The 27,229-nt window shown below is 50.3% G+C and overlaps 1 protein-coding gene across 2 annotated transcripts in view; it reads right to left on the bottom strand.

Moving 5' to 3' along the window:
• MTOR (mechanistic target of rapamycin kinase) overlaps nucleotides 1-27,229 on the bottom strand; it is a 938,810-nt gene that overhangs the window by 235,467 nt on the left and 676,114 nt on the right. For both annotated transcript variants that reach the window (XM_086921314.1, XM_086921315.1), the window contains one exon: nucleotides 10,988-11,103. In XM_086921314.1, the coding sequence (XP_086777440.1) occupies nucleotides 10,988-11,103 (116 nt within the window). The remainder of the gene's footprint in view (nucleotides 1-10,987; nucleotides 11,104-27,229) is intronic.

The raw sequence follows: 27,229 nt of genomic DNA, 5'->3' as shown, positions 1-27,229 counted from the left end.
GAAAGTCCTGTGCCACATCATCTGACAGGCGTATGTTGTCCTTGAGGCACTTTCAGTGCTAGGCCCTTTGAAGGTAGACGCTCCACTGGTGAGCCCACGTGTCAATGGGCATGAGACACCAACTGGATATATGATCAATTATTGAATTTAGTATTAAATAATATATCTCTGTAATTCAATGGTAAAAATGTATTCTGCCTCTCACTGTCTGCAACTGACTTTCTAAGGGGGAATGAAAGTGGTTTGGTAGTGGTATGGGAAAAGGACGACCAGGACTGGCTATGTTGCTACGGCCCTGCCATCTACTGGCACCAAACCGTTGGCGCCCTGATAGGAGCTGGTTGGGTGGGAATGGCTGTCTTTAGCTATAAGTCAGGCACTGGAGGTATCCCCTAAATGGCTGGAATTGCTTGTGAAATTGGCAGGTGGAAGATAGCAGACCCAAGGAGTGAGCTATAGCATGGCTATCTCTGAACCACTATAGAACCGAATATGCCTTGTGCCTGGGGCCATCAAAGGGCATGTCCATGAGGGATGTCTGCATGTGTCTAGAAAAACATGTGGCACACAAACATAAGTGCCCATAGCATTGCCAACGCAGTTTGTGGTGTCTAGACCAACTCAAAGGATGTATTTGGCAACAACAAGTTAAAATCTCACTGGGGACAGCTGGCAAGACCCTGCTCGCCATATTCCACAGGATGGTGTATCTGCCTAGCAGACAGACCAGATTCAAAGAGCATAAGGGTAAACTGGCTTAGAAAAATACTCTTTTATTAAGTGCATCAATGTATTGATTCACTATAAGGTGGAGTATTAGAGATGTGTTTGTGTTTACATTGCTGCTGATGCCTGCACACAAAACTTTCGGTGAGGGATGAGGAGTCAAAAAGCCTGAATATGTGCAGATTTGATTTGCTTTGCTATAGTGACTTAACAGCAGCGCCTATCAGGGCTTTGTCCAAGAAGGCTAGTAAGGGCTCGGAAGATGAAGGGCCATATAAAGTAGGATGTTTTAAAGAATGGATAATGCAGTAAAAAGAGAAGTGGTCTGTTGGCCACATATGCACTTTGTGGGTGATTGAGTGAATGGCAGCTGTGCCTTGCCAGCTCAGTGTCCTCGAGTAGATGCCAGGTATCACAGACAGACGCAGGTTACTCTGTTAGTTGAAGTGGAACTGGGGTTGACCGAAAGTTGTAGTGACTCAAGGTCACAATCAGGATTTTAACCCTCAGCTGCACTGCTCTAATTGTGCAGCTTAGTGTGAAGTAATACTGAGTGATTAAAGTCCTTTCTTTTATTCAAAAGACAAGCACTGGGCTGGACAATGCATTAATTATGTCTGTTGGTTGAGTGTTGTGTGTTGAGCTCTTGTTCCCCACATTGTCGCCTTGAGAATGTAAATGTAAATGTACAGGAATTTATATAGCGCAAATCACCGAGCGGTTTCTAAGCGCTTGCTTAGGGAACCCATCCTGGTATTCCCCTGTGAGATAACCCCGGCAGGGTATCCGCAAGGTGAAAGCCAGGCATCCCACCGCGAGGGGCCGTTGTGGAGATTAAGAAAGCTATTGCCCAGAGTCGCAGAGTGTGAACCCGTGAATCGAGTAGGCACCGGAGCGAGAATTGTCGAGTCCATGGACATTTTAGGACTCAAGACCCCGCCGAGCCGGGAATTGAACCCTGGTCCCGGGCTGACCTCTGCTTCCAGGTCTGCCTCCTCTAACCAGTGAGCCACACTTCTCCACTCCTTTGACTGCTCACCAGCGCTACCCTAGGAGGAGTTTCTTGACCAACTTTGCAGAGTCACAGTAGGAGAGACCCAAGGAAATTGGTGCCAAACATCCTCAACCACCAAGGTTGGGATTTTTTTGCCAGTGCCTGCACTGTGGTCCCTTCAGAGACTCAGGACAGGGTCTGACAGTCACACAGTAACTGAAACTAAAGCTTGTAACCATCTCTCTTAGTTAACTTGGACTACTAGACCTTCTTGCCCCAACAAAGTTAAGACACAAATATGAGCCTCTGATTTTTCCTCAAAGTAATAGTACTCGAGAACCCAGCGGAAAAAATGGTAAATGGCTACGTCATTGCAAGTACTGTCTTTCTTGTTATTTCCTGAAATTGTGGCACAGCTACATTCCAGCTCTATAAATATCAGGCCCATTCACGAGTTCATGCAAGGTAAGACCTTTGAGGAACAGCTCAATATTGTGGTAGATTATCTGCTAACCGTTTTCTCTTCTTATTCGGATTCCTCAAACATGTCTTTGATTTTGTCTTGCTATTATTTACACTTACCATGGTGGGAGCTGGCCTCTTAGCTCCACAACCTCCTTCCAATCTAATGGGGGAGTATATTTTCTATTTTCACTCTTTGGCTTCAAAAACAAATTCCACTGACTCTTGGCCACACTATTAAAGTTTAATATTTTGGATCACTGCTCTTAGCTCAGTAATCTGGCAAATGACACCGGTTTCCTGCAAGTCGCTGCCCTCAAGCCATGTTGGTGCTCTTTTTGGGGCTTAATGAGCATTTGCAAATAAAGTGGCTGCTACGTGGCTATGTGAATTTCTTATATGATGACGGCTACCTTGAATTTAGTGCATGCAGAAGAGAATGAAAGGGCTTTCTCATCTATGGGTCCCATGTATGTAAGTCTGTTCTTTTATGTGGAGAACCCTAGTTAAGGTGGGCATATAAACCATGCTTCACATACAGTACAATTATAGACTTAAGAGTGTATATGTAGGCAGCTGGCTCTTTATATACTGGACCAAAAAGATGTACACTGTTTAAAGAGTCCAGGCAAACCCCAAAAGGTTTTTAGAGGGACAAATTATGTCCCAAATGCTTTCTTTTGTTGCAGTGTGGGCAAGTTAGGTGTATCAGAGGGTAGTGCTAAGCATTTGTTGACACAGAGGCAATCCATAAGACACACTCAAGAATACATCCAAGACCAATATAGAAAAATAAGTCCTATTTTTATATACATTTTGATACCAAGTACTTCGTTATCAAGTACGTTTTTTTTTAAATAATGATTTTAGCAGGTAAGTAAAATGTTAACTCAAATACGTCTTTAGGTACAGTACTTTCTGTTAGAAATAGGGGACTCTAGTTGTCAGTTTGTTACCCTGTCCAAGTAGGGACCCTTCTTTCTAGTCAGGAGAAGGGAGTTACACTTCCAAAATAACCACTGCTCACCCTCTTGGTAGCTTGGCACGAGTAGTCAGGCTTATCTCTGAGGCAATGTGTAAAGCATTTGTGTGAGAAAGTGCCATCTTTCTTGCCTTGATATGCCCCCACTTTTTTCTGAACTGCTGATGTGCTTTGACTGCCTGCCAACCAGGTACCCAGGGCCTGTGTTCCTTCCCCAAAACTGTGCTGAAACTAAATGCCCAATTGGCCTCTCTGGCCACCTGTCAGCCCCTAGTAAATGGTACCCTAGGTACCCAGCGCATGGTGACCAGGGAAGACCCCTGAGGGCTGCAGCACTTATTGTGCAACCCTCAGAGGCCCTGTACCCTGGCACCCACACACTGCCTTTGCAGACTGAGTGCCTAAGTACAGAAATAAACCAAGAGTCGACAAGGCACACATCCCTGTGTGACATGCCCACAGAACCCACTGCCCTGGCATACTTCAGTCACCCCTCTAGCTGGGTGCCCTATGCCAGAGGCGTGGGCGCAGGTGCATGAGCCCTGTGCCCCTACAGTACCCATGGCCATTCCTGGGCACTGTAAGTGCAGTGATGCCATTAAGAGTATATGGTGCTGGGAGGTTGTCATTACGAACTCCACAGCACCATAATGGCTACAGTAAAGACTGACAAGTTTGGTACCAAACTTCTCAGCACATTAAACCCGCACTGATGCCAGTTTGGGATTTAATGTAAAATGCACCAGAGGGCATCTTAGAGATGCCCTCTGAAATCCTAACCTACAATCCACGTCTGGGCTGAGTGGCTGCAGAGGCTGCTACACAGCAGACATGTTGCTGGGCCCCTGGGTGGAGAGCCCCCCGCTCTCCTGGGCCTGCAAGAATGCACATCCTGGGCAAGGTGCTAGGTCTCCTACCCCAGGATGGGCAGGGGGAAGCTTCAAAAGCATGCCACCTCTGAGCGTCTCCAGACCATTTGCTGTACCCAGGAACTGGCTCCGACCAGTTCTAAGCCCCACTCTGGCGGGAAGATTGGCGGGAAAACTACGTCAGGAAGTGGGGTGTCCCAGCCTGTGCCAACCCCACCCCTCAGGTGGAGGAGACGAGGTGAAGCACGACCCCGGGCTCCGGCCATCTTGTAGATGGGGAGCCCTGCCCAATCGCAGCTAGGCTCCTGCCCCCCTCCCACAAGAGAGGAGCAGACTAGGGGTGTACTCACCCCAGGACAGGGACCCATTGGTCTCTGTCCTTGCCCTACCTGTAACACCCCTAAATTCAGTATTTAGGGGCTCCCTGAACCTTCCTTCCTCAGATCCCGATACGAAAAGAAGAAAGAAGATCAAGAAGACCCGCCGTGCAGCTGCTAACAACAGGACGACAACAACTGACTTGGCCCCAGCCCTACCGGCCTGTCGATCCTGGAACCTGCTCCTGCTTAATCCCGGCGACTCCTGCGGACATCAACCTCGGGACACCCGGAAGACCTGCCTGCGTTGACCCTCTTGACGACTGGGACTCCCATCAGCAGAGGCTCTGCTGCAACAACCCACCTGGTGCCAACCAGGAAGCTCCGGAAGGGCAGACTCTGCACCCGCCGGGCCCAACCGAACCAAGACCACGAGGACGTCCTCCCGGCGATTGGGACCCGAAGTCCAGTGCCCAAAGACCCTCCTTGATGAACCAGCCGACGCCTGCAGACTCAGAACCAGGGGCCACCCCAACCGCGACTAGCCGAGGGTAAGCTTTTCCAACACCCAAAGACACCCCTGCACCCGGCCCCCTACAGGCCCCTGTGCCTCCCTTTGGGGTACCTACCTGTGCTCCAAGATCCCAACTTATCTCTCGAAGTGCTGGTCGCCCCTGAAGAGTCTCCGTCCCCGAGCCTGCAGCCTTTGTTGCTTTTTTACCTTTCCCATTGGATAACATTGAGCGCCAGACGACTCAAGAGCACCCTGCAACCAGCCGCCCGAGTGTCGCTGGCTATGCCACCTTGGTCCTATCCTACTTCCCCCCTTGCCCTGAGCAAGTGACCAGGAGCCCAGCTCCCACTGCCGCGTGGCCTGCAATCCAGCAGCCACCAACCGAAGGCCCCTTTCCCCTCATTGGATATCATTGGGCCTACCTACCTCTGCACCCGGCTGCCCCTGTGCCGCTGGAATTGAAATAACTGTCCCTGGGCGACCCCTGAGTCTATGCCCAGAACCTTAACTTCACTAACCAAGTACTCACCTGGAAACCGGTAATTCACTTACCTGCCATTGGATAACATTGACCAATTTTGACTCGAAAATTTTCAGTGTGAAGTTTTGAAAACTGAAAATATTCATATAAAATCAGCCAAAGTCCGAATTCGGAAGTACTCACCTGTGATCAGGGGAGAAGCCAGTACTGTACCTCCCAGCCCAGTACTGAACCGACAAAGTAATCCCAACTGGGTTTACTAGTAATCTGTATTTTCTCCATAGGAATCCATTGTCTGCTTTTCTATGAAATTTCTTCCAAGTGTCTACTTTTGAAAACTTGAGATATTCTTTAAAAATCCTACGAAATACTGAAACGTAATTACTAACCGGTTCCAAGTTAAGACCCCAGTGCTGGCCCCAGGAGACCAGTGCTGGATTACAAAAGTAACGCGATCGTTCTTTACCTGCATTCTGAATTTTCTCCCATTGAATAACATTGTCAGATTTTCATTGAAAAGTTTCGAAGTGTGAACTTTTAAAACAGCTTTATACTCATGAAAATTTACTACAGTAACTAAAACGTTTTTGCTAATCTGATTTCAGCTTAGACCCCAGGACTGAATCTATGATCTAGTCCTGGAACTACCAAAGTAATCTGCATAGTAATCAACTGTACTGAAATGTAGAAAACCCATTGAGCTCAATGTTATAGTGTGTTCTAGGATTGTGTTGCTTACTACCAATACTGTATTCACTGTGTGCACAAACTTTATTGCTCCTTTGCAAAGTAATTACATGAGAGCATTCATAATGATAAAAGTATATTTTTATAACTGTTGGTTCTAAAAATAAAACAACTATATCTGTGGATATAAAAACAATTGGCCTGGAGTTCAGTCCTTGAGTGTGTGAAACCTTTTGCTGATTGAGTGTGTACAACAAATGCTTTACACTGTCCTCTGGTACTGCCTTACTGCTCGACCAAGCTACCACTTTGGAGAGTAAGGTCAGTTCTGACTTTAGCCTCTGTTATACCTCTGGGGTTGGTGGACTCTATACACACTGTACTTTATTCTAGTCCAGTGTATATAGAGCCACTTTCTCACAATTTGCACATATCATACAGTAATACAATGAAAACACTACAAAAGGACACCACACCAGTTTTAGGAGAAAATAAACAGCCAATATTTATCTGTGTACAACAACACCAAAACGAAAAAAATCCAACATACAGTTACCAAGATACAAATAATAGACTTTAAATACAGTTCTGGGAGTCGATAGTTCCATTCCGGTGTTGAATCAAACAAATCCAGCTAATTAGGCCAGCCGCGGCGTCACAGAACAGCTCTGGTGCTGGGGAGACTTGTAAAACAGTACCTTTAGAAATACAGGGCATTGGAACCTTGCGATGAGCTCGGAAGAGTCGTCACGCGTCGATTCCGGAGGTCGGTGCAAGAGTCGTCGGCAGTTGAAGTCACACGTGTTGCAGGTTGAACTCCATGAGGTTGAAGTCAGGGGCGCCGGTGTTGGCAGGCGGTGAGGCTGGAGTGTGAAGGGGAGCGGTGTGCCGCCCTCGGGGTGTGGTGCAGGCAGCAGCTCGGTGCTAGTCGTCCAGCGGTGTCGGTGAGACCAGGGCTATGGTGCGAAGTGGGGCTGTGCTCGTCTCAGTGCTGGCAGGTCATAGTGCAAGCAGGATCGTCATCGTTGCTGGAGAGCTGTAGTCGGCAGACAATCGGGAGTCAATGGTGCGGATGGACCAAGACTGCAGTGTGGGACGGGGCAGTGAGTTGTGTAACTTAAGAGCGGTGACCTTAAACCATAACGCAGGCAGCGGCGTCGATGTTGGCTTGCAGCTTTGTCGCCCGTGAGACCAAGGCGGCGGTGGGAAACGAGAGAGTGCGGTGCCCACATGTCATGGTGCAAGCAGCAGCTCGGTGGCGGCGGACATCGTTGTTGGAGACCAGGGTTGCGGTGCGATGTGCAGCGGTGCCCTCTGCGGTGCCTTCGGGTCACGAAGCTGGCAGCGGCATTGTAGACGGCGTTGGGTTGCTTTTTCCCTCTGTCGCAGCTGAAACACACCGTTCCAGATGCAGGTGCCCAGAGGAAGGCTAAGTCTTTGCTTTTTCTGAGACTTCTTGAACAGGGGCAAGCTTTACCTCAAGCCCTCAGAGATACTCAGATTAAGAAGTTGTAAAAAGTTCAGTCCAGTCCTTTCACTGCTCAAGAAAGAAGCAGCCACTGCGGACCAACACAGCAAAGCACCCAGCAAAGTGGTAGTCTCTACTCACAGCTTACCCAGCTCTTCTTCTTGGCAGGTTCCTTAATCTCAAAGAGTTCCAAAGTTCTGGGGTCAGGGCCTCAATATTTATACCACATTCCCCTTTGAAGTTGGTACCAACAAGGGGACTCTGGCATACATCAACCAGTTGTGCCTGGCTCAGGCCAGGTTCACTCTTGGAGGGGGGAGAGACAGCTTTGTGAAAGGTGTAGGAGGGTGGATACCGGACTATGGTTGCCCCCAACTTTTTGCCTGGTGTTTTGCTGGTTTTCCGACTTAGTTGACCTGGGACCCTGCTATTCAGGGCCCCAGGCCTACTGCTCTCTCTGTAAAATGGATTCCATGTACCTTAGGTGCATTTACCAATTGGTACTGGGCCACCTTATCAGACCCTGTAACTCAGGGCATAGGTGTACCCAGGGCCTACCAGGGGCTGCAGCATGTATTATGCCACCACTGGCTGGCCATCTAAATCTGACACAACAGGCTGCACGACAGCTGGGGCAAGGTGGTGTAATCACCCTTTGCTTTAGATGTAGTATACCTATATCTAACCCTAAAATGGACACATGTATTCCTATCAGTCACTCCTATGGCAGGCCTTAACAATCCTGAAGGCAGAGTGCTTGGAATTATGTGAGATGCGGTTATTTGCCAACTTTGGTATCGCTTTATCAAAACATGTTGAGTAAGGTGTCATACGAATTGGAATACTAACCCCTCGCCAATTCTGGTGACGGGGTTAGCATTCCACCCTTCTAGAGGGACACAACATGTATGTAACTGTGAACCCCGGTTAATGTTAACTCAAGCCTCAGCATCACAAAATGGATGCTGCCACCACAGACACAAGTCTGACCCCCTGCAGCTTGCGAGTCCTTCCAGCGAGGGGAGCTTGGACAAAGGGTTTCCTGTCAGGGGCGGTGCTAGCACCATCCCAGACAGGGTTTTGTGTATCCTAGGTAGGCAGGGCTGAATAGGAAGGTGACTGCAAGTGGCACCACGGTGCTCACTGTGCATCTGCCAGTTTGAACCAGTTCCAGGGGCACACCAGCCCCTGAGCTGGGGAAAGTCCGGCATGGGAGAGGGGTGTAACTATTAATTAATTAATTAATTGCAGGTTTATATAGCGCTAGGATCGACTCCCGGAGGAGTATCTCCGCGCTTCGACCGCTGCGAAACCCTTCCTGGCTTCCCTGAGAGATGGTCCCTTAATGGGTATCTCCAGGGTGAGACCAGGCATCCCCGGCGGTCTGGGGGGGCCGTTAGTGAAGATGAGGCAAGCTAATGCCCAGAGTTGCCGAGTGTGATCGCTGATCAGAGAGGGCACCGAGGCGAGAGAATTATCGAGTCCGCTGACCCTGGTCCAGAAACCTGCCGCGTCGGGAATTGAACCCTGGTCCCGGGCCGTCCTCTGCTCTCGGGTCTGCCGCCTCTAACCAGTGAGCCACACTACTTCACGTCCCCCTTCCTGGTCCCACCCATGGGCAGGACCTAGTCCCGTACCAGCCCCTTTCTTTAGAATAAAGGTAGGAGCGGGGACCCTTCCAAATTAGATCACCTTTGAATCCTGAAACTACTTTCCACGAAAGGAACTCAAGACTTCTTCTTAAGATTTCTCCCTTGTGACTAAGGAGTAGTCACCCTGCAGCAGCAGGCACCACCTAAGTATCTTGCGGTTTGCTGAAACGTCCTTCCTCCGGAACCAGACTGCCCAGCTCGACGAGACCCGGACTCCCTGCCCTCTCTGACCTCAACCTGCCTCTACAGCACAGCTGAGAACCGTAGGTGCGACGAGACCAGAGGACCCGGCGATCATCAGAACCAGCACGACACTGAACCAGCACGACCCCCGAGGGACCCTCGAGTGGGTGCACTGGGGTAAGAGAAGCCCCAACCCCAAGCAGCACGAGCACCGAAGTCCAGCCCCCCAGCATCCACCAGATCTGCGTGGGGCCCTTTTGCTCCTGGGTTGCTGCTACGTTGTCCGGTCACTTGCCCGTTGGCTAGTGACCCTCCAGACGACGACCTACGTTGTTTTCACCGCTGGTCTAGCTCCTCTAGACTGGCCCTAGTCTCCTCCTGAAGGGGACCTTCCTCGGACCTTCCTGGTCCACCCAAGACGCCATTTTGTGTCGCCACGTGGGCTTGCCGTAGCCAAGGCTTGTTGCCTCCTTCACCGGATCCAGCAGTGCCAGCAGCAGACATCCGACGTGGGACAGCTCGCAGACCTCCAGCCTGGTCGACATCAGCGCCCCTGGTCCGTGCAGCAGCAGAATCCAGTGTCACCTCTTCGCCTGGCTGAGTGACCTCGTCCGGTGCCATCCTGGTGCCCACCTAATCACTGGCTAGTGATTCAGAACTTCTCTTCACAAAACCACAGTGTGTTCACGGTCAAGAATGGGAAACTGTTGTCTTTGTATTGGTAACTCTTCCTTTTGTCTCCTCTAGGCAAGAGCAGTTATAACCAGGTAGTACAACAGTAAATATGATGTTTATAGGTTGACACTTTATTAGGTCTTTCCTTGTGATAGATGTACAATTATATTAGGTCCTGAAGAATCGCAGCATATTTGCATAAGCGAGAAACATGTCGACCTCACAGAACGCTTTGTAGTCCTAGATCGTGATACGGAACCTAACCTCTGGCGATCGTAGGCTACCCACTGGTTTTACTTATAGTATGGGAACCACCAGAATAAATTGATCTCCGGTATCCCGTACTATATTTTAACGCACCCACCTACACTATCCACCCCTTACCTGGCCCCTCACTTGCACTTCACCCACAGGCTGTTGAAAAAAGGTCTCCGATAAAGAGCCCCTCCTAGAGGTGAGCCCGTTGGACATTGCACCGCCTGTCCAACGAGGAGCAACGGCCAATGATGAAGCATGACACTTGCAAGAGTGTGTGAGGCCATTCATTCCAACTAATGGGATGCCTAGGGTAGCCCTCCACCGAGCACTACCCTCTCATTAACCTCCTTCCCTCCTTGACTATATTACTCTTCACTAAGGAACAACTGAGTCCCCTTTTTGTTAGTCATCCTCTTTAGTACCCCATGACCTATGTACAGGGGGTACTATTTAATAGGGACTTACAGGGGGTACTTAAGCTATTGCCAATTGGGGAACAATTGTACAGTTTTAGGGAAAGAGGTCTGAACTGAGGGCCTGGTTAGCAGGAACCCAGTTAACGTCTGTCAAAATGGAATCCGATACCAGGCAAAAAGTGGGGTTACCATGTCAAAAAGGGGCCCTTTCCTACAGTATATAGCCTTCAATACAACTGAGAAAGTGTGTGATACTTTTCATACAGAACGGGTACCGTAGAAGAGTAAAGCAGAAGCACATACCTTGCCATAAGTTTATGTAGCTCTTGCTTATGCTGCTGGTCCTCTGCAGCAATAGCATGCTGGGCCTGCTGCTGCATTGTCTGTACGAAGTGCTGCATGTGCTGGAAGGCCTCAATCTACAGAAAAGAGAATGCTTGGTTACATAAGCATTACATGCATAAGTCATGAACAGAGCAAAATCAAGCTGATAATAAAGGAAGTCTACAGACAGAAGAGTCAATTTTAGGAATTACAGAAGTCTGGCAGAAAAATCCAGGTCAGAACTCAAGGCTAATTTCAGAGAGCTGCAGGCAAAGGAGGTCAGGAGGGAACTGGAGTAAGGGGGTCATCAGAGAGAGAAGAGACATGACCAGGAGTGTAGGGAATTTCCTCATACCAGCCCTTCATCCCTGACTGCAAAACTGTAGACCGCTGAGCTTTATCTTCTTTGTTAGTGTTTGCTTTTGCTCTACCTTTTCTGATGGAGCTTTTTAACGGTAGATTTCGCACGTTAATACTCCTAGGCGCCAGACTAGATCTGGAAAATTGTCATCAGCAATTCTGAGGCGTAACAAAAGTTGAGGGGGCCCCCCTGCATGGTACATGGAGGGGGCCCCGCTCCGGATTTAATCCGGAACTCTCAGGCCAGAGTACTTCATAACCGCCAAGGTTTCAGATTGCAATGTGTGACATTTTCATAATTTCAATGTAATTAGGAGTGACATTTAAAAAACTGTGTGTGACACTGTCTCGCGAGCAAAATCAAGCAATGAAGACTCGGGAGACTTAAATACCAGAAATTACACCCATTTGAGCAACAAGAAACTCTAAGAATATATTAAAACTAATGCAAAACACCAGAAATGGAAGAGCACTAACCTAGTGCCCTGTTTACTTAGTCTCATGATCATGATGCGCTAAAAGTAAATTAAATTAAATAAGGATTGGAGAAGGTACTAGTGACACTTAATCTGTAGCGAGCAGCACGTTATTGGACAGACAGAAATCAAATATTTCAGTGAGTGTGTTTTATTTTTATATCACCCTGACCACTCATAGCTGCCAGGTTTTTCAGACTGCTTATGTGTGCAATTTTGGTGGTTTCAGTGTGTGTACAAGTGACATTATACTTCCAAATGAGTGACACGCGTTTTCAGGTTAATCAAAGCAGTAGCTGGTATTTGTGTGCTTCTCTGTGAATGTTCGATTATGCAAGGTAAAACCCCACCTTCTGTAGTTAATCAGTGAAAACCAGTCAAGCCCAAACAAATGGAAATGAATATGAACAACTCCTCAACGTGTCCCAGATGACAAATACATGAAGATGTTAAATAGGTAAGTATGTGTCCCCATGTTTGCTGTACCTGAAATAGTCTTGTAAAATGCCCCTAGGTTGCATAATTTGATCACCAGAAAAACCTCCCACATAGAAATAACTAAAGGGTTCTGCTGAAAACAAAACTGCCCACCGACCTATCAGCTGAGAGGCGCCAGCGTGGATTTCAGCTGGTACTATTAATCATTGAAGATTAGAAACCATCTGAGTTTAGTGAAGCGCATCAATCGACCCCAAAGACACATCGTCAGTACCATTACCAATCCCTTTCAACCATGCACCCAAAGAAACTTCATTGTAAGTATAAGCGCTGTATAATTGACGAAGAGTCACCTACGTACTCAGCAATTTAAAAGTCCCTTAGCCCTATCATATAGAATGTGCTACGTAAACTAACACAATACTTTTAAAAGAAATCGCTATTAACATCTGCTCAATGTGTTACTTCTTTAACCCTTTCGATGCTGATGACGAGCTCAGCTCGTCATGATGCACAGTTGAGCTGTGCTGATGACGAGCTGAGCTTGTCATGAATACATACTAAGAGCAATTTCCAGCACAGGGGGGGAAAACACCTAGCAGCCAAGGTGTTAAAAGGCCGACCAGCCTGTGACCTTGCGCACATCTTTAAAATCGTGCATAAGAACTGGCAGTGGCATATCTCTGTGTAGGCTGCCGTCTTCTCTTGTTTCAATTTTCCCACCTTAACTGCCCCTCCCGCTGACCCTATTTCAGCACTGAAGTCCCCCACTTTACAAACCCTCCGGGTTCTTTCATAGTCTCACCCTGTTCACATCACACTGTCTTCTGGCTCGATCGCCCCTCATGTAGAGAGCCTCCCGGACGCTCTCACACAATGTATCCACACATTCACGCAAGCACGCATACCCCGTGGCGGGCTTGCACCGGGGTATAAATAAAGAAAGCGGAAGACCGCTCGGGGTCTTTCCGGCTCACCTTCACTAGCTGTGTTCGTGTCCCTCATTACTGTGTGTAGCACCGTGAGAGTGGCCTAGAACCGGCCTTGTACACTGGCGACGAGGCGGTCTGAATTCACGCCTGCCACCTTGCTGCCCCGGCACCCGTTGGTGCCGCACGTCGCTGGGACACCGCTCGCGACACCCCTGACTGCGGGGAGGTCCGTCGGCCCGCCCCGCGCCCAGGCTCGAGGCCCGCCCACGCGTCTCCCCGTCGGGAGCGCCTTCAGCAGGCAGGACTCGCCGGGCACTGCACGACGGACGGGTGAGTGAAGCTGCCCATACACCTGCGAGCGCTCCACGTGGCCATCCCAAATCGGGTAGAGAGCCCCTGACGGGGCGAAGACGAGTGCGCGCCTTACCGCAGCACGACGCTGGATCCCAGCTGAGTCCCAAGGGGAGGGGCACTCCAAGGAGAGTTGCAGCTGAGCCCCTGGCTGTATCAGCGGCTCGTCACCATTCGCTGGCAAAGACGTGGGAGGCTCAACAAGCACTGGCAAAACCCTCCAGCACACGCTGGCCCACTTCAAGTCATAGCCTCACTGCGGCTCAGAGTCAGACCTGCAACCACATCATATAGGGGCATAATTCGCAGCCAAGCCTGGCCCGTCATCGGCTTGCCCGCTCCCAGTGACCCGTTGGGCGGAGCCCAGTCTCGCTTGACGTAGGAGGGTGGGAAATCGCGCAGAGACACGCGCGGAGGAAGCTGCTTAGCACGCTCTAGCCACCCCAGTAGCCCAGAGGAACACGAAAACGACAGGGGCCTACACCATGTCCGTCACGGCGCCAGGAGCCGGCCAAGCCGGTGGCGGCCCAGGTCCAGCCGCACCACCAGCGCCACCGGCACCTGCCCAAATTCAAGCACCTGCGGCCGCACCACCACCGCCCAGCCACCTTCATGTCGGGGCTGCACAGATTCCCCCATTCAGCGAGGCAGCGGACCCTGCAACTGCCGCATCGAGGTGGAAAGCCTGGGTAGGAAGGCTCAACCTCTACTTCAAAGGCACCAGAGAGAATGATGGGACGGTCAAGAGGTCGCTCCTCATCCTATATGGAGGGCCTGAAATCTATGATCTCTTCGAGACGCTCCCCAACACGGGGCGGGAAGATGACTATGACGCAGCGGTCGCCGCGCTTGACGCGCATTTCGACCTGCAACTCAACCACGATTTTGAAAAGTTTAAGAGGGCCTGGCAGACCGAAACAGAATTGGTAGATATGTTCCACGCGCGACTGCGCCGGCTGGCGCGCTCATGTCCTTTTACCAACCCGCGAGAGGAAATCAGAGACCAAATCATAGTGGGGTGCCGGTCCAAACTCCTGAGAAAGCTCATTCTTCGACAACCTGGAATTTCGCTAGATGAAATCCTAGTCCTGGCACGCTCACATGAGCTCTCTGACGCCATAGCGGAAGAAATGGATGTAGCCCTGAGGACACCGGTGGCAGGTCCTGCCCAGGCCCGACCCCCGCCGACAATCAAAGAAGAAAAGGTCGAGGCGATCCAGAGGAGACCTCAGGGGAACCGGCAGTGCACTACAGCCACTCGAGGGAACCAATGCGACTACTGCGGGGAGGGTCACCCAGCGACCGCTACCTGTGGAGCGAAAGGAAAGACGTGTTGGAAGTGCGGCCGGCTGAATCACTTTGCAGGAGTGTGCCGAGGAAGACGATATCGGCCAACAGGCCCAAAGCCCAAGAACATAACACGGAGAGCCAGACAACTGTCAATTGATCAAGAATCATATCCCCAGATAACCAAGCACAGGAGAGACGACCGAGATAGGAAGATGACAGTGATGATGAGGTATATGTCATCTCATTTGTCAGCAGAGAGTCGACGCGGAAGAGACCCCCACCCATGTGCTCCGTCTCCATAGAAGGCACGGAAGTGAGAGCTCTTATCGACACTGGAGCATCTGTAAACGTCATGGACTCGGACCAATACGACAAGATGCTACCAAAACCCCCACTGACCGCCTCCAACGCTCGAATATACACCTATGGAGGAACGGACCCTCTACCCCTGAGAGGGGTCATAGAGACGACAGATGTGAATGGAGAGTACTCCACCAAAACCCGTTTCCACATCACCGAAGGGAAGAAAGGCACACTACTGAGTTACCACACCGCGGAAGACTTAGGACTGGTATTCTTTGCAAACCAAGTACACCAGGCCCACGCTGACACTCTGCTGAAGGAATTCCCTGAACTATTCCACGGCCTGGGGAAGCTGAAAGGAAAAAAACTCAAACTCCACATCGATGCATCGATACGACCTGTCGCCCTGAGGCATAGGCGGGTGCCCTTCAACCTTGGACCCCAGGTAGAAGCAGAACTACAGAAGCTGGAAGATCTGGGGGTGATAGAAAAGGTGTCAGGCCCGACCCCCTGGGTGTCTCCGCTGGTAGGCGCACCCAAGCCCAAGCAACCAGGAGCAATCAGATTGTGTGTGGACATGAGGTTACCCAACGCAGCTGTCAAGAGAGAGAGGCACATAACCCCAACCATGGACGACATAGTGGCTGACTTGAACGGGGCAAAATGTTTCTCGAAGCTAGACCTCAACTCAGGATACCATCAACTCGAGCTGGAGCCCGCGAGCCTATACATCACTACCTCTCCACCCATGTTGGCCTACGTCGGTACAAACGGCTGAGCTTCGGGGTGTCCTCAGCGGCGGAGGTGTTTCAAAACGCCAAACGTGAGGTACTGTCAGGGCTGAGCGGAGTAATCAACCTAAGCGATGATATCCTGGTCTATTCAGCGACTCTCGAGGAGCACCACGCGCACCTGAGGGCAACTCTCAAGAGACTAGTTGACAGCGGCCTGACCCTCCATCAATCAAAGTGCTCTTTCTATCAAGAATCAATAGACTTTTTCGGATACATCTTTACGAGGGAGGGCCTGAAGGTTGATCCCAAGAAGGCGGAGGCAATCAAGGCTGCCAGCACGCCGAGAAACCCCACGAAGTGTGAAGCTTCCTAGGCATGGCCACGTACTGTGGCCGCTTCATCGCTAACCTAGCCGCACTGGCTGAACCACTAAGAGCGCTCACGAAACAAGATCATGAGTGGGAGTGGACCGTAGCGGCCAATAAAGCTTTCCAAGACATAAAGGCAAGTCTCTTAGACACGGCCGTGATGGCTTATTTCAAACCCCGCCGGAGAACGGAGCTAATAGTTGACGCCAGCCCGGTGGGCTTAGGAGCAGTCCTCCTGCAAGAACATGGACCGGCAGAGGAGCCAAGCTCGCGACCGTGATGGCCGCGTTGTAGCTCGGCTCCGTCAACCTTCTCGCCTGTTCTATTAATCCTGTGCCTTATCCTGCCCCGAGAAGACGTATTCGATGGAATATGGAAACATGACAGATCGCTGATACTTACCATCTGCTCCGGACGCTCCTGGGTGCTGCGGATCCTGAGCTGTGCCCTTGCTCGCTCCGGAGCCTGCGGGGCGGGCGGACCTGGACTTGCCTGTGGCTCCCGACTGGAGCGAAGTTCCTGCGCCGGCTCCTGGTGGAGGAGAGGGGTCGACCGCAGAGGCCAATGTGCGGTTGGACCGGTGGCAACTGACCGGGTCCGGTCTGGCGGTCCGGGGACCTGGTGTGACCTGGTGGCGGGGCGCCGCATCCCACGGACGGTGGTTGACCGCATGGGAGACTCGTCTCCCCTTTGTTCTCCTGTCCGGCCATCTTGAAACCCTCCGTCCGGAATCGGCGGGCGGCGCCCATGGGCCGGAGGCGCTGGCTGCCCCCAATGTTTTGGTGGCCCGCTTCCCTGAATCGGCGGTGAGGTTGGCTGTCCCCGGCTGGAGTTCGTTGAGCCCCGCTGGCAACCGGATTGGGCCTGGAGTCTGCAGCGGCCTCGCCGTGCCGACAAGATGGCGGCCAGCGCTCTGTATCTCAGACCCGTCGTAGACGGGAACATTGGCCCGTCGCACAGCACGTTTGCTGAATACTGTAGGGGTGTTCCTACGATTGGCGACGTCCTCGCTGCCTTGAGTTCTTTGCGTGAGTCTATGATTTTGAGTGCCGCTGGGCCGGATGACGATCTTCTTGAAGGGTTCGTTGAGCCACCCCCCACGTGTGCGGACCAACTGTTGAACTGTGCTGCAAGGACCTTCTCGGAGGTTGAAGAGACTACGGCCGTCGCTCGTTTGGAGGTCTGGATGCCCGTTGCTCTGCTTCGTCGGGAGTTCTTTTCTGGAGTTGAGATGATGGAGGGACCCTGGCCTGGGCCCGTCCGGGCCTGCCTTGCCGTGACTCCCGGTGATTGTTCGCCTTGCCCTGCTGAGCCGAGATCCGATGCTTGTCCTATCGGGGCGAGTTCCCCTTCTTGGTCGGCGGGACTGTGCTTGTGCTGCCTGCTGTTGTTGTCGCCTTTTCTTGCTGGTCCAATCCGCGGCCGCCATGATTTGTGCTGTGACTCGTGGCCTGGAGTTTTGGCGTTTCACTACTGGCCCGTCCTCTTCTGGTTCATTGTACACTCCGTGTCCATGGCCCTGGACAGAAGGGGACAGGGTTGAGATACCTTGCATCGGCGGACTACTACTTTGTGATATGGACAGATGGCTTGCTTTCGATTGTACAAGTATGATCGTTTCCTCTTCATGTTCCTGGTATCTGACTTTGAAGTGACTTCCTCTTCTCGTGGGCTCTAACTGTGCTCAGGTGGGTGGTGGGAGCAGAACTTTCTGATTGTATGTCTCCTCTCCCATTAGTTATTTCTTCTCCCTTCCCCTTTCTTCTTTTTGTCTATATTTTTCCTTCTTACTTATTGACTCTTCTATATTTCGGGTTCGATTAGGGCGACAGGCACGCTGCTGGGGGGGTAGGCCGTAGCCTTCTGCAGGGGTGCAGGGTGGTGTGGGTGGGGTAGGGTCTGTATTTTCGTTTTTTCTTTTAATTGGTTCTATGGCTCTTATGTATCTTTCTTCCTGGACGCCGCGACTGCATGTATGCCTCCTGGGGCTCTTACCAGTATAGTACTTATGGTCTCAATGATATTGACATTGCCTGCACATTTCTGTATCCTGTTTACCTTGAGTCCATGGGCGAGTTTCCTTCTTTGTGTGCTGGGTCCTATGTGGGGCGTACGCCGTGGTGCCGCGTTCTTTCTTCCCTGTTTTATCATCCTTTTTCCTTGATGTCCTTCTTTTCCTCTCCCCCCCTTTCCCCCCCCCCTTTTTTTGGGTTGATATAGCGGATGGTGCCTTCTATGTTAAGACTCTGACTTCCTTAAGCTGTACTGGTGCGTACTTTCGTGGTAGAGGGTGGGCGGTTGGCAGCGGTGGGAATTGTTTGCAATTATGGGACTTGAGCTTGCTTTAGTTCATTGTAGCCACTATTTCTATGCCTCGCTGTGTCTTGTATTACTGCTTGCCGACGGCCTGTCACGGACTTTTGGATCTCAATAATTGCAATATTCCTGCTATACACCCCATTATATTATAAAATTAACCTTCCTCCATCCTACTCACGGCGGTCTCCTTGGGATTTTATGCCTTAATAGTTTGCTCTTGGTATGTTGGAGACCTGCCGGAGACCCCTCTCCTGATTTGTGCGCTTATATTGTGTGGTGGCCGGCCCGATGGGTTGTAGGCCCGAATTTGTAAGCTTGTCATGCACAATAAAGGTTTCCCAAAAAAAAAAAAACAAAAAAAAAAAAAAGAACATGGACCGGATGAATGGAAGCCAGTGGCCTACGCCAGCAAAGCTCTGTCCGACACCGAAACACGATATGCGCAAATTGAACGCGAGGCCCTTGCAATAAAGTGGGCCTGCCGACACTTTCATCTCTATCTGTGCGGTCAAGAGTTCAGCGTAGTGACGGACCACAAACCACTACTGCCTCTCTTCGCTGGATCAGCCAGGCTCGCACCCCCACGGATAGAGCGCTGGGCAGTTCAACTGCAGGGGTACAACTTTAAGATCATCTTCCGGCCCGGTGCACACAACCCCGCTGATTATCTATCACGTCATCCGGATGTCACTACCCCAATCCGCCCGCTGGAGGATGTGGCCAAGGCGTTTGTTCATATGATCTCGCAAACAGCATGCCCAGAAACGATGACACTGACAGAGATATGGGAGGCAACGGCACAAGATGAAACGCTATCCTGAGTCCGGCATGCCCTCGAAGAGAACAAGTGGGCTCACTTCCTGGACGGGGCACAAAACCTTCGAGCAGAAGTCAGCCACACCCGCTGGCAACTGTGGCATATCCGGAATGAACTGAGCATATTTGACGGGGGGTCATCCTCAGAGGACACCTGATTGTAATACCTGAAGCCCTACAGCCCAGAATCCTGGAGCTCACACATGTGGGCCATCAAGGGATGGCCAAGGCAAAAGCATGCCTGAGAAGCAAAGTCTGGTTCCCAACCATGGATAGCAGGGTAGATGAGATGGTGCGCTCATGCCATCCCTGCACCATTACCGGTAGTGAACCGGCGCCGGTGAGGACAGAGGAGGCCCCCCAGACGCCATGGACACACCTCAGCATAGATTTCGGGAGTTTCCCAGACGGCCGTCACACGCTCGTCCTGGTGGACTCATTCTCCAAGTTCCCTGTAGTTGAAGTGATATCGTCCACAGCATTTCCGCATGTAAAGTAGGCCCTAAATCGTGTGTTTCCCACCCTAGGGATTCCGGAAGAAATCAAATAGACAACGGACCACCCTTCCAGGGGCGGGAATTTCAGAACTATCTTCAGAGTCTCCAAATCACACACCGTAAGATCACCCCACTGTGGCCCCAGGCGAACGGGGAAGTGGAGAGACTGATGAGGACCCTCAATCGAGCTCTGAGGATTGCGGTGGACAGTGTAGAGGACCCTGAGATTGCCCTGGATCAATTCCTGGGAGCGTACAGGCAGACACCACACAGCACCACGAAGTGTGCCCCAGCGCATATTCCTGTTCCAAAGAGCACCCCGAGACAGCATTCCGACGGACCACACATGGCTGCCGGAAGACAGGGACGAAGAAGCTATTCAGGCACGGAGACGAGAAACCAATCGGAGAGCAAGCGTGGCGAGACACGCTCAAGAACCGACTCTGCGAGTGGGTGATTCTGTAGTGGTCCGTGATCGACACCCGGGGTGGAAGTTCAGAACCCCTTATGAACCAGAGCTATGGACGGTGGAGGAAGTTCGAGGTACCATGGTTACTGCCAGACGGGGAGGCCAGGTGGTCACTCGGAACGGGTCTTGTTTCAAGAAGGTGAAAAGATCCGCGGAGGCCCGAAGAACGACTGAAGAGAATGATACAGATGAATATGCGGGTCCTGATCTGGGAATGTCCATCCCCGGATCACCGCCTGCCCTGCAAGACCGAGGAGACTCACCTTTTGCGGTGAGGTGTGACAACCAGAGTCTCCCCAATAGACCAAGTGTGGATAGTAGAGATGCCAGTCTAGACGCCACCCCGGCAACGGCAGTGATGTCCCCGTGCGCACGTGGCCAACGATACGACCTACGGCCTAACCCCAGACCCAGCCAGCAGCTGAGAGACTGTGCATGGACATCACCCTGAAACATCGGCTGGGGTGGAAGGACAGACTAAATTGAAGGAGGGATGTAGAGAGCCACCCAGACTCTCTCACACAATGTATCCACACATTCACGCATGCACGCATACCCCGGGGCGGGTTCGCACCGGGGTATAAATAAAGAAAGCGGAAGACCGCCCGGGGTCTTTCCGGCTCACCTTCACTAGCTGTGTCCGTGTCCCTCATTACTGTGTGTAGCACCGTGAGAGTGGCCTAGAACCGGCCTTGTACACCTCATTATACCTCTCTTTTCTACATTGCCGTTCATGTGCTGATCGGGGCCCCACAATTAGGCAGATTATCGCGGTGCTGCATGAGACTCCGTAGAAGGGCGTCTGGGATGTGCGCTAGAGGGCCATGGTGGGGTAGGGACAATAAAGCACTCATATTTCGAAAATTTACGAAGTGGACTGAGGCTTTTTTGGGTAACCAAACTGTGGGAAACAAAAGGGTCACGGGTATCCCCAGAGGGGGTGTTGTGTAGGCACAGTAGGTAAGGAGGGGGAGCCTTCCCAGAGACGCAGTTGTATACCTGAGCGAGCCTATTTAAGGCTTCCTAACTGCGAAAGGCTGGCACATGCGGCTAGGGTTGTAGGAAGCCAAATAGAAGACTAGAGCAGAGTCTTGACTTACTCTGTCGGCCACGAGTAGCATTGACGGAACGGGCCAGCCACAATGACTCCCCAACTGCACGGTTCAGGTCGGACACTCCGACCAACTCACGCTGCGGCGGCATTGGTTGCACTGGACTGAAAGGCAGCTTTTGAGCCAATCACACAGCAGTGAGCACCACTCTCCGGCCACGGTCACCATCCGGTTCAAATCATTACGCCGGAGGGCGGGCATTTACAAGGAGCTGCCAAACAACTTAAAACTTATGCTGCGTGCGCCTGCCCACGCTGGCCTGCGTATGCTGTTGGTCAATTAAATCATTACACTTAAGCCGTGCAATCTCGACGCCAGCTATTGGCGCGGTGTTTGGTAAAATGTAGCCAGCCATCCGCGAACTAAGCCATTCCCAAGCCTAACGCAACCGTAAGATGTCACCTAAGAGCTTTGACAATGGCAGTCAGTGGAGGTACTAACTAGCGCTCCCGCAGACAGCTAAGGTGGAAAGCCCAAGAACAATCAAGAAGACCCTCAGGGGGACACACAGGTCAACGGACCAGGAGTCGCGAGGGGACCTTGGGCAAGATTGCGAAGTATCAGCCCACGGAGCACACAATGCGAGGAGGCCGGAGTTCTTAAGTGCACCACAGGTCCTGCACGGAGCCTGTATAGAGCAAAGGCATAAACTAAGCTTCGGACGGAAAGTGGGACGAAGTCGAGCCCAGTCGAGGTCCACCAAAGTCCAAGTGTCCAGACGGTCGAAGGTTTCTTCTTTGTAGAATTTTGTCCATGTAAAATCCAATGTCCAGTAGCCAGGTAACCCATTTTAATACCCACAGCAGAGGGCTGGGCAGATTCAGGGGACCCTCCTAGGGGAGATGTAGGACAGAGGAGGGGCTACACCCATTGCAAAAAACACAGTTGATGGACAGAATGCAGAATAATGTCTTACTTTCACCCCAGTACAAAGATCTGGGCCTAAATCCATCGTTTTTCTGCACTCCACGCCACCCTAGGTCAGACACTGTCTATATGCAAATCAGCCTTGACCCTGTGCCTCATGGGAACAGTCCAGCCTGAACTACCAAGCCATGTCTTTCCTAGACCGGAATCAAGCATCCAAGGACCGGTTTCTGGCTATCAGCCTTCTTCAGCCTGGATAGCTTAACTCCAGTGATGTGGAGAGCCTGGGACTCACGTCTGAGCATACCCAGCCCACTGGGGGTGAAAATTGCAAAAAACACTGTTGATGGACAGAATGCAGAACAATGTCTTACATTCACCTCAGTACAAAGATATGGGCCTAAATCCGTCGTTTTTTTGCACTCCACACCACCCTAGGTCAGACACTGGCTATATGCAAATCAGCCTTGACCCTGTGCCTCATGGGAACAGTCCAGCCCGAACTACCAAGCCATGTCTTTCCTAGACCGGAATCAAGCATCCAAGGACCGGTTTCTGGCTATCAGCCTTCTTCAGCCTGGATAGCTTGACTCCAGTGATGTCGAGAGCCTGGGACTCACGTCTGAGCATACCCAGCCCACTGGGGGTGAAAATTGCAAAAAACACAGTTGATGGACAGAATGCAGAACAATGTCTTACATTCACCCCAGTACAAAGATCTGGGCCTAAATTCATCGTTTTTTTGCACTCCACACCACCCTAGGTCAGACACTGGCTATATGCAAATCAGCCTTGACCCTGTGCCTCATGGGAACAGTCCAGCCCGAACTACCAAGCCATGTCTTTCCTAGACCGGAATCAAGCATCCAAGGACCGGTTTCTGGCTATCAGCCTTCTTCAGCCTGGATAGCTTGACTCCAGTGATGTCGAGAGCCTGGGACTCACGTCTGAGCATACCCAGCCCACTGGGGGTGAAAATTGCAAAAAACACAGTTAATGGACAGAATGCAGAACAATGTCTTACATTCACCCCAGTACAAAGATCTGGGCCTAAATTCATCGTTTTTTTGCACTCCACACCACCCTAGGTCAGACACTGGCTATATGCAAATCAGCCTTGACCCTGTGCCTCATGGGAACAGTCCAGCCCGAACTACCAAGCTATGTCTTTCCTAGCCCGGAATCAAGCATCCAAGGACCAATGTCCAGTAGCCAGGTAACCCATTTTAATACCCACAGCAGAGGGTTGGACAGATTCAGGGGACCCTCCTAGGGGAGGGGTAGGACAGAGGAGGGGCTACACCCATGTCCTTTGTCCAGTTTCACACCAGAGCAGGAGCCAAGGGCTCCCAGAACTGGTTTGAACTGGACTATGCACAGGGACACCAAATGTGGCCCAAGTGCATACTTTCTGGCACTCTCAGAGTGCACCCACCCAGCCCCAATACACTAAACCCTGTCTGAGAGGTGGTCACACCTCCTTGTGACAGGATGCCTATTGTGCTACCTTTCTCTGCTCGAGCTTGGCTCAGCTGCAGGAGGGCAGAAATGTGACTCTGGTCGGCAGCATCCATTTTGTGCTGTCCGGGTCTAGAAGGTTGACACCGTTGAGATGAGTGACCTCACGAAGCTCGCTTCAGAAGGGTGGAATCATACCTCCAACACCAGTTACTGGTTTGGAGGTGTGATTCCAAGGTGTTTGATACCAAACGCAATATGTTTCTATGCAGCCGTTTTCGAGATAGCATTTACCGTGAGGTTATAATGCACCTCTACCTATATGTCCGGCTGAGTCACAGGCAACCCGGGAGAATGGTCTCCGAAGGCTGCAGAGAGGCTCTACTAATGCAGGAGCACCCTCTCACATAAAACCCAGCACCCTGCCTTCAGGATTGTTAAGTCCTGCTATAGGGGTGATTTATATGTTTTAAGTGTTGTGACTATTAGATATAGTGAACCTATATCTAATGTAAGTAGTGCTAGCACCATCTTACACAGGCTGCAGTAGTGGATCTCGAGTTCCATTCTGCATGGCCTCTCATGGGTGGCAAAATACATACTTCAGCCCATGGGAGACCTCTGGGGTTTCTAGGCCCTGGGTACAGGTATACCATGTACTAGGAACTGAAATGGGTACCCCAGTATCACATCTGGAGTGTACCAAAATCCATGTATGTCAATTTAAGGGAGAAAGCAGATAGACTGGGGGTCCAGATTATGTGGGCCCCAGTCTGACTAGTCAAAAACCAGCAAAACACCAGGCAAAAAGTGTGGGTAACCATGCAGTCAGATCCTACCTTCCTACACCATCCGCCCGGGATGGGTCGTTGGTGCCACTATACCTGGACTACCACCATGAGCTTACATCAGTTTCTTTCTGTTACCTGCCCTCGCCATCAGAGGCGAAGCCCATGTAATCTGATATAGCAGTGTACCGATTTCTAGATGAGATCTTAGTAAGAAATGTTACAAGTCCATTCCACAGAACAGGGCGGAGGGTGTGTCTGCAGTTAGAAACCTACCAGAAAAGGCATTAACGAAGTTAATTTACTTTGATACAGACTTGAAATTACAGGTTTCTTACCTTATGAATAATTCCATCTCCTGGTGGTGGGTTTGTGGAAGGGCTCAGACCAGGAAATCTTACAGGACGGAATGGGCAAAATGCCCCTCTTGCCAGACCTGGCTGTCCAGGCAGTAGTGTTTCATGAAAATGTATAGACGCCCATGTTGCAGCCTGGAAAATATGGGAGACTGGCACTCCACACACCAGTGCAGTGGTAGCAGCTTTGTCTTTATGTGGGACGTGTGTGCCCGTCTTCTAGGGCAGTTTCTTGGCTAGTCCAAACCTGTTCTTAATAAATAAAACAACGCACCCGGAGTCGGCTCTCTTTTTCACCACTTTTCCCTTCTTTGCTCCAGAGAAGCCCACAAAAAGTTGATTGTCTGGGTGGTGGTCTCTGGTTCGTTTGATGTAGAAACTAAGGGCCCTCTTAGGGTCAAGACAGGTGAGTAGTTATTTCTTCTGGAAGGAATGAGGAAGAGACTAGAGGGTTGGCAAAGGGATGGATTTCCCTATGGAGAAGGGCATGACTACCTTTGGTAGGAAGCTGCTTTCGTCCAGGGAGAAAGAAATGTAGAGTGCATGACTGTTGAATGGACAAGCCCTGAAGCTCGCTTACTAACAGAGCGAGTTGATGGCGATAAAGAACACAATTTTTATAGTCTGCAAATGTAGAGACCAGCTGTGCCTCGTTTCAAAAGGAATGCACAGCCAAAAGGTGAGAACCAAATTAGGCCTCACAGAGGCATCACAAAAGCTATTGGTGGAAACATATGGACCAAACCCTTTAAGAAATTAATAGAACCAGGTGATCTGAAAAGGGATGGCTGATAGGGTAAGGAAGGATGAAAGTCAATTTGAAGAAATGGGGTGTAGTACATGGTGTGGTTGTTAGACCTCACAGTGTAATACACTTTCAGCACTTCTCAGGACCAATCGGGCTGTGTTTGTCAAACCTAAGCTTAACCCTGGGAAGCTGTGGCTTGGCGCAGTAAGGCTTTAACAAAAGAACAAATGTAAAGCATTTAAACAGCACTGAAACAATTGAAGAAAGAAACACGACTCTCAAGAAATCAAAAACAAATTAATAAAAACAGGCTATATTTTAACATATTTTTAGACACCAAAATGAAAAAGTTCCATCAGAGGGTTCTGGAGATATAAATACTTGATGAAATAGTAATTCACAACATTTCACTTAACCACGACAAGCATTGGCCAATTCAACAAATTTGACACTGCAACTTTTACAAACAAGCACTGGCATTATCAATAGGTCGCCCTTTTGGGATCTTATAAGTATTTAGTTATGCAGCACAATACCATTGGTGCAACAACATCAACTGTTGCATGGCTAAACACTTATACGGTCCCAAAGGCGAGACCTATTGGCTATGCATATGCTTCTTCTATTTAGGTCTGGGCCACAATGTGTTGTATAATTAGCCCCTGTCCCAAAAACAAGTGCCAGTGCCCAACACCTGCTACCACAGAACAAATTAAGTAGAGCCAATTACAGACCGTTTAGATGAAAAACGATGAACACACAATAAATCAAGTTATTTAAAAAAAAATGGAAGAAAAGCCCCAGCCAAGGAATGCCACTCAACGAATTATGCACTCACAGCTTTAATATGTTGAAATCACACTTCCACCCAAGTTTTCATTGTGAAATGTGTCAGATTGAGAGTCAGACAAATCTTTCCCCTTTAAGTTCAGCTAGCGACTGGTGGCACAGTAAATAAGACGTTGAGCATTATAAACAAAATCCTACATGAAACATAATTATCTGAAATGATATTGTGGGGAAAAAAACACTTCCTTTCAACATTTTAAGTGAATGGTGACAAATTTAAAAGAGAGTGGAAGGGCTAAAGATATATGTGCAGGATGCAACTTTTGTAATAGAAACGCCTGGACTCCAGAGACACGTTTGATTGAACTGGCTCTGTCAGAGGCCAGTGGGGTTAATATTGGGGCAGAATGCAATCATTAATTGTAATAAACAGAAAACAACATTTTACTGAGTGCTTTCTTATAACCATGAGAATGTTTCGCATTACTGAAGTAATGGTTAGAAAGCTGAGAGGAAGACGCTTCATAAATGCAAACCTCATTTCCCAGTATAATCTACATAGCCACCTCAATTCCGTTCTTTCACTACGGAAATGCTCGTACCTGTGCGCGAACGGACTACAGCCCTTCTCTTGCCAGCCTTCTTTTCTCGTTGCTGCCTGGCCTGCTTTTATCTTCAAAGCACCCGGGCCAACTCTGTAACTTGGAAAACACAGTGCCAAGCCTACAAGAGCACTCTGGGCACCTGGAA

This window comes from Lissotriton vulgaris, chromosome 5 (assembly GCF_964263255.1).
Source record: "Lissotriton vulgaris chromosome 5, aLisVul1.2, whole genome shotgun sequence".
Lineage (NCBI taxonomy): Eukaryota > Metazoa > Chordata > Amphibia > Caudata > Salamandridae > Lissotriton > Lissotriton vulgaris.
Note: the sequence above shows the minus strand (reverse complement) of the source record. Positions and strands in the feature narration are given on the sequence as shown.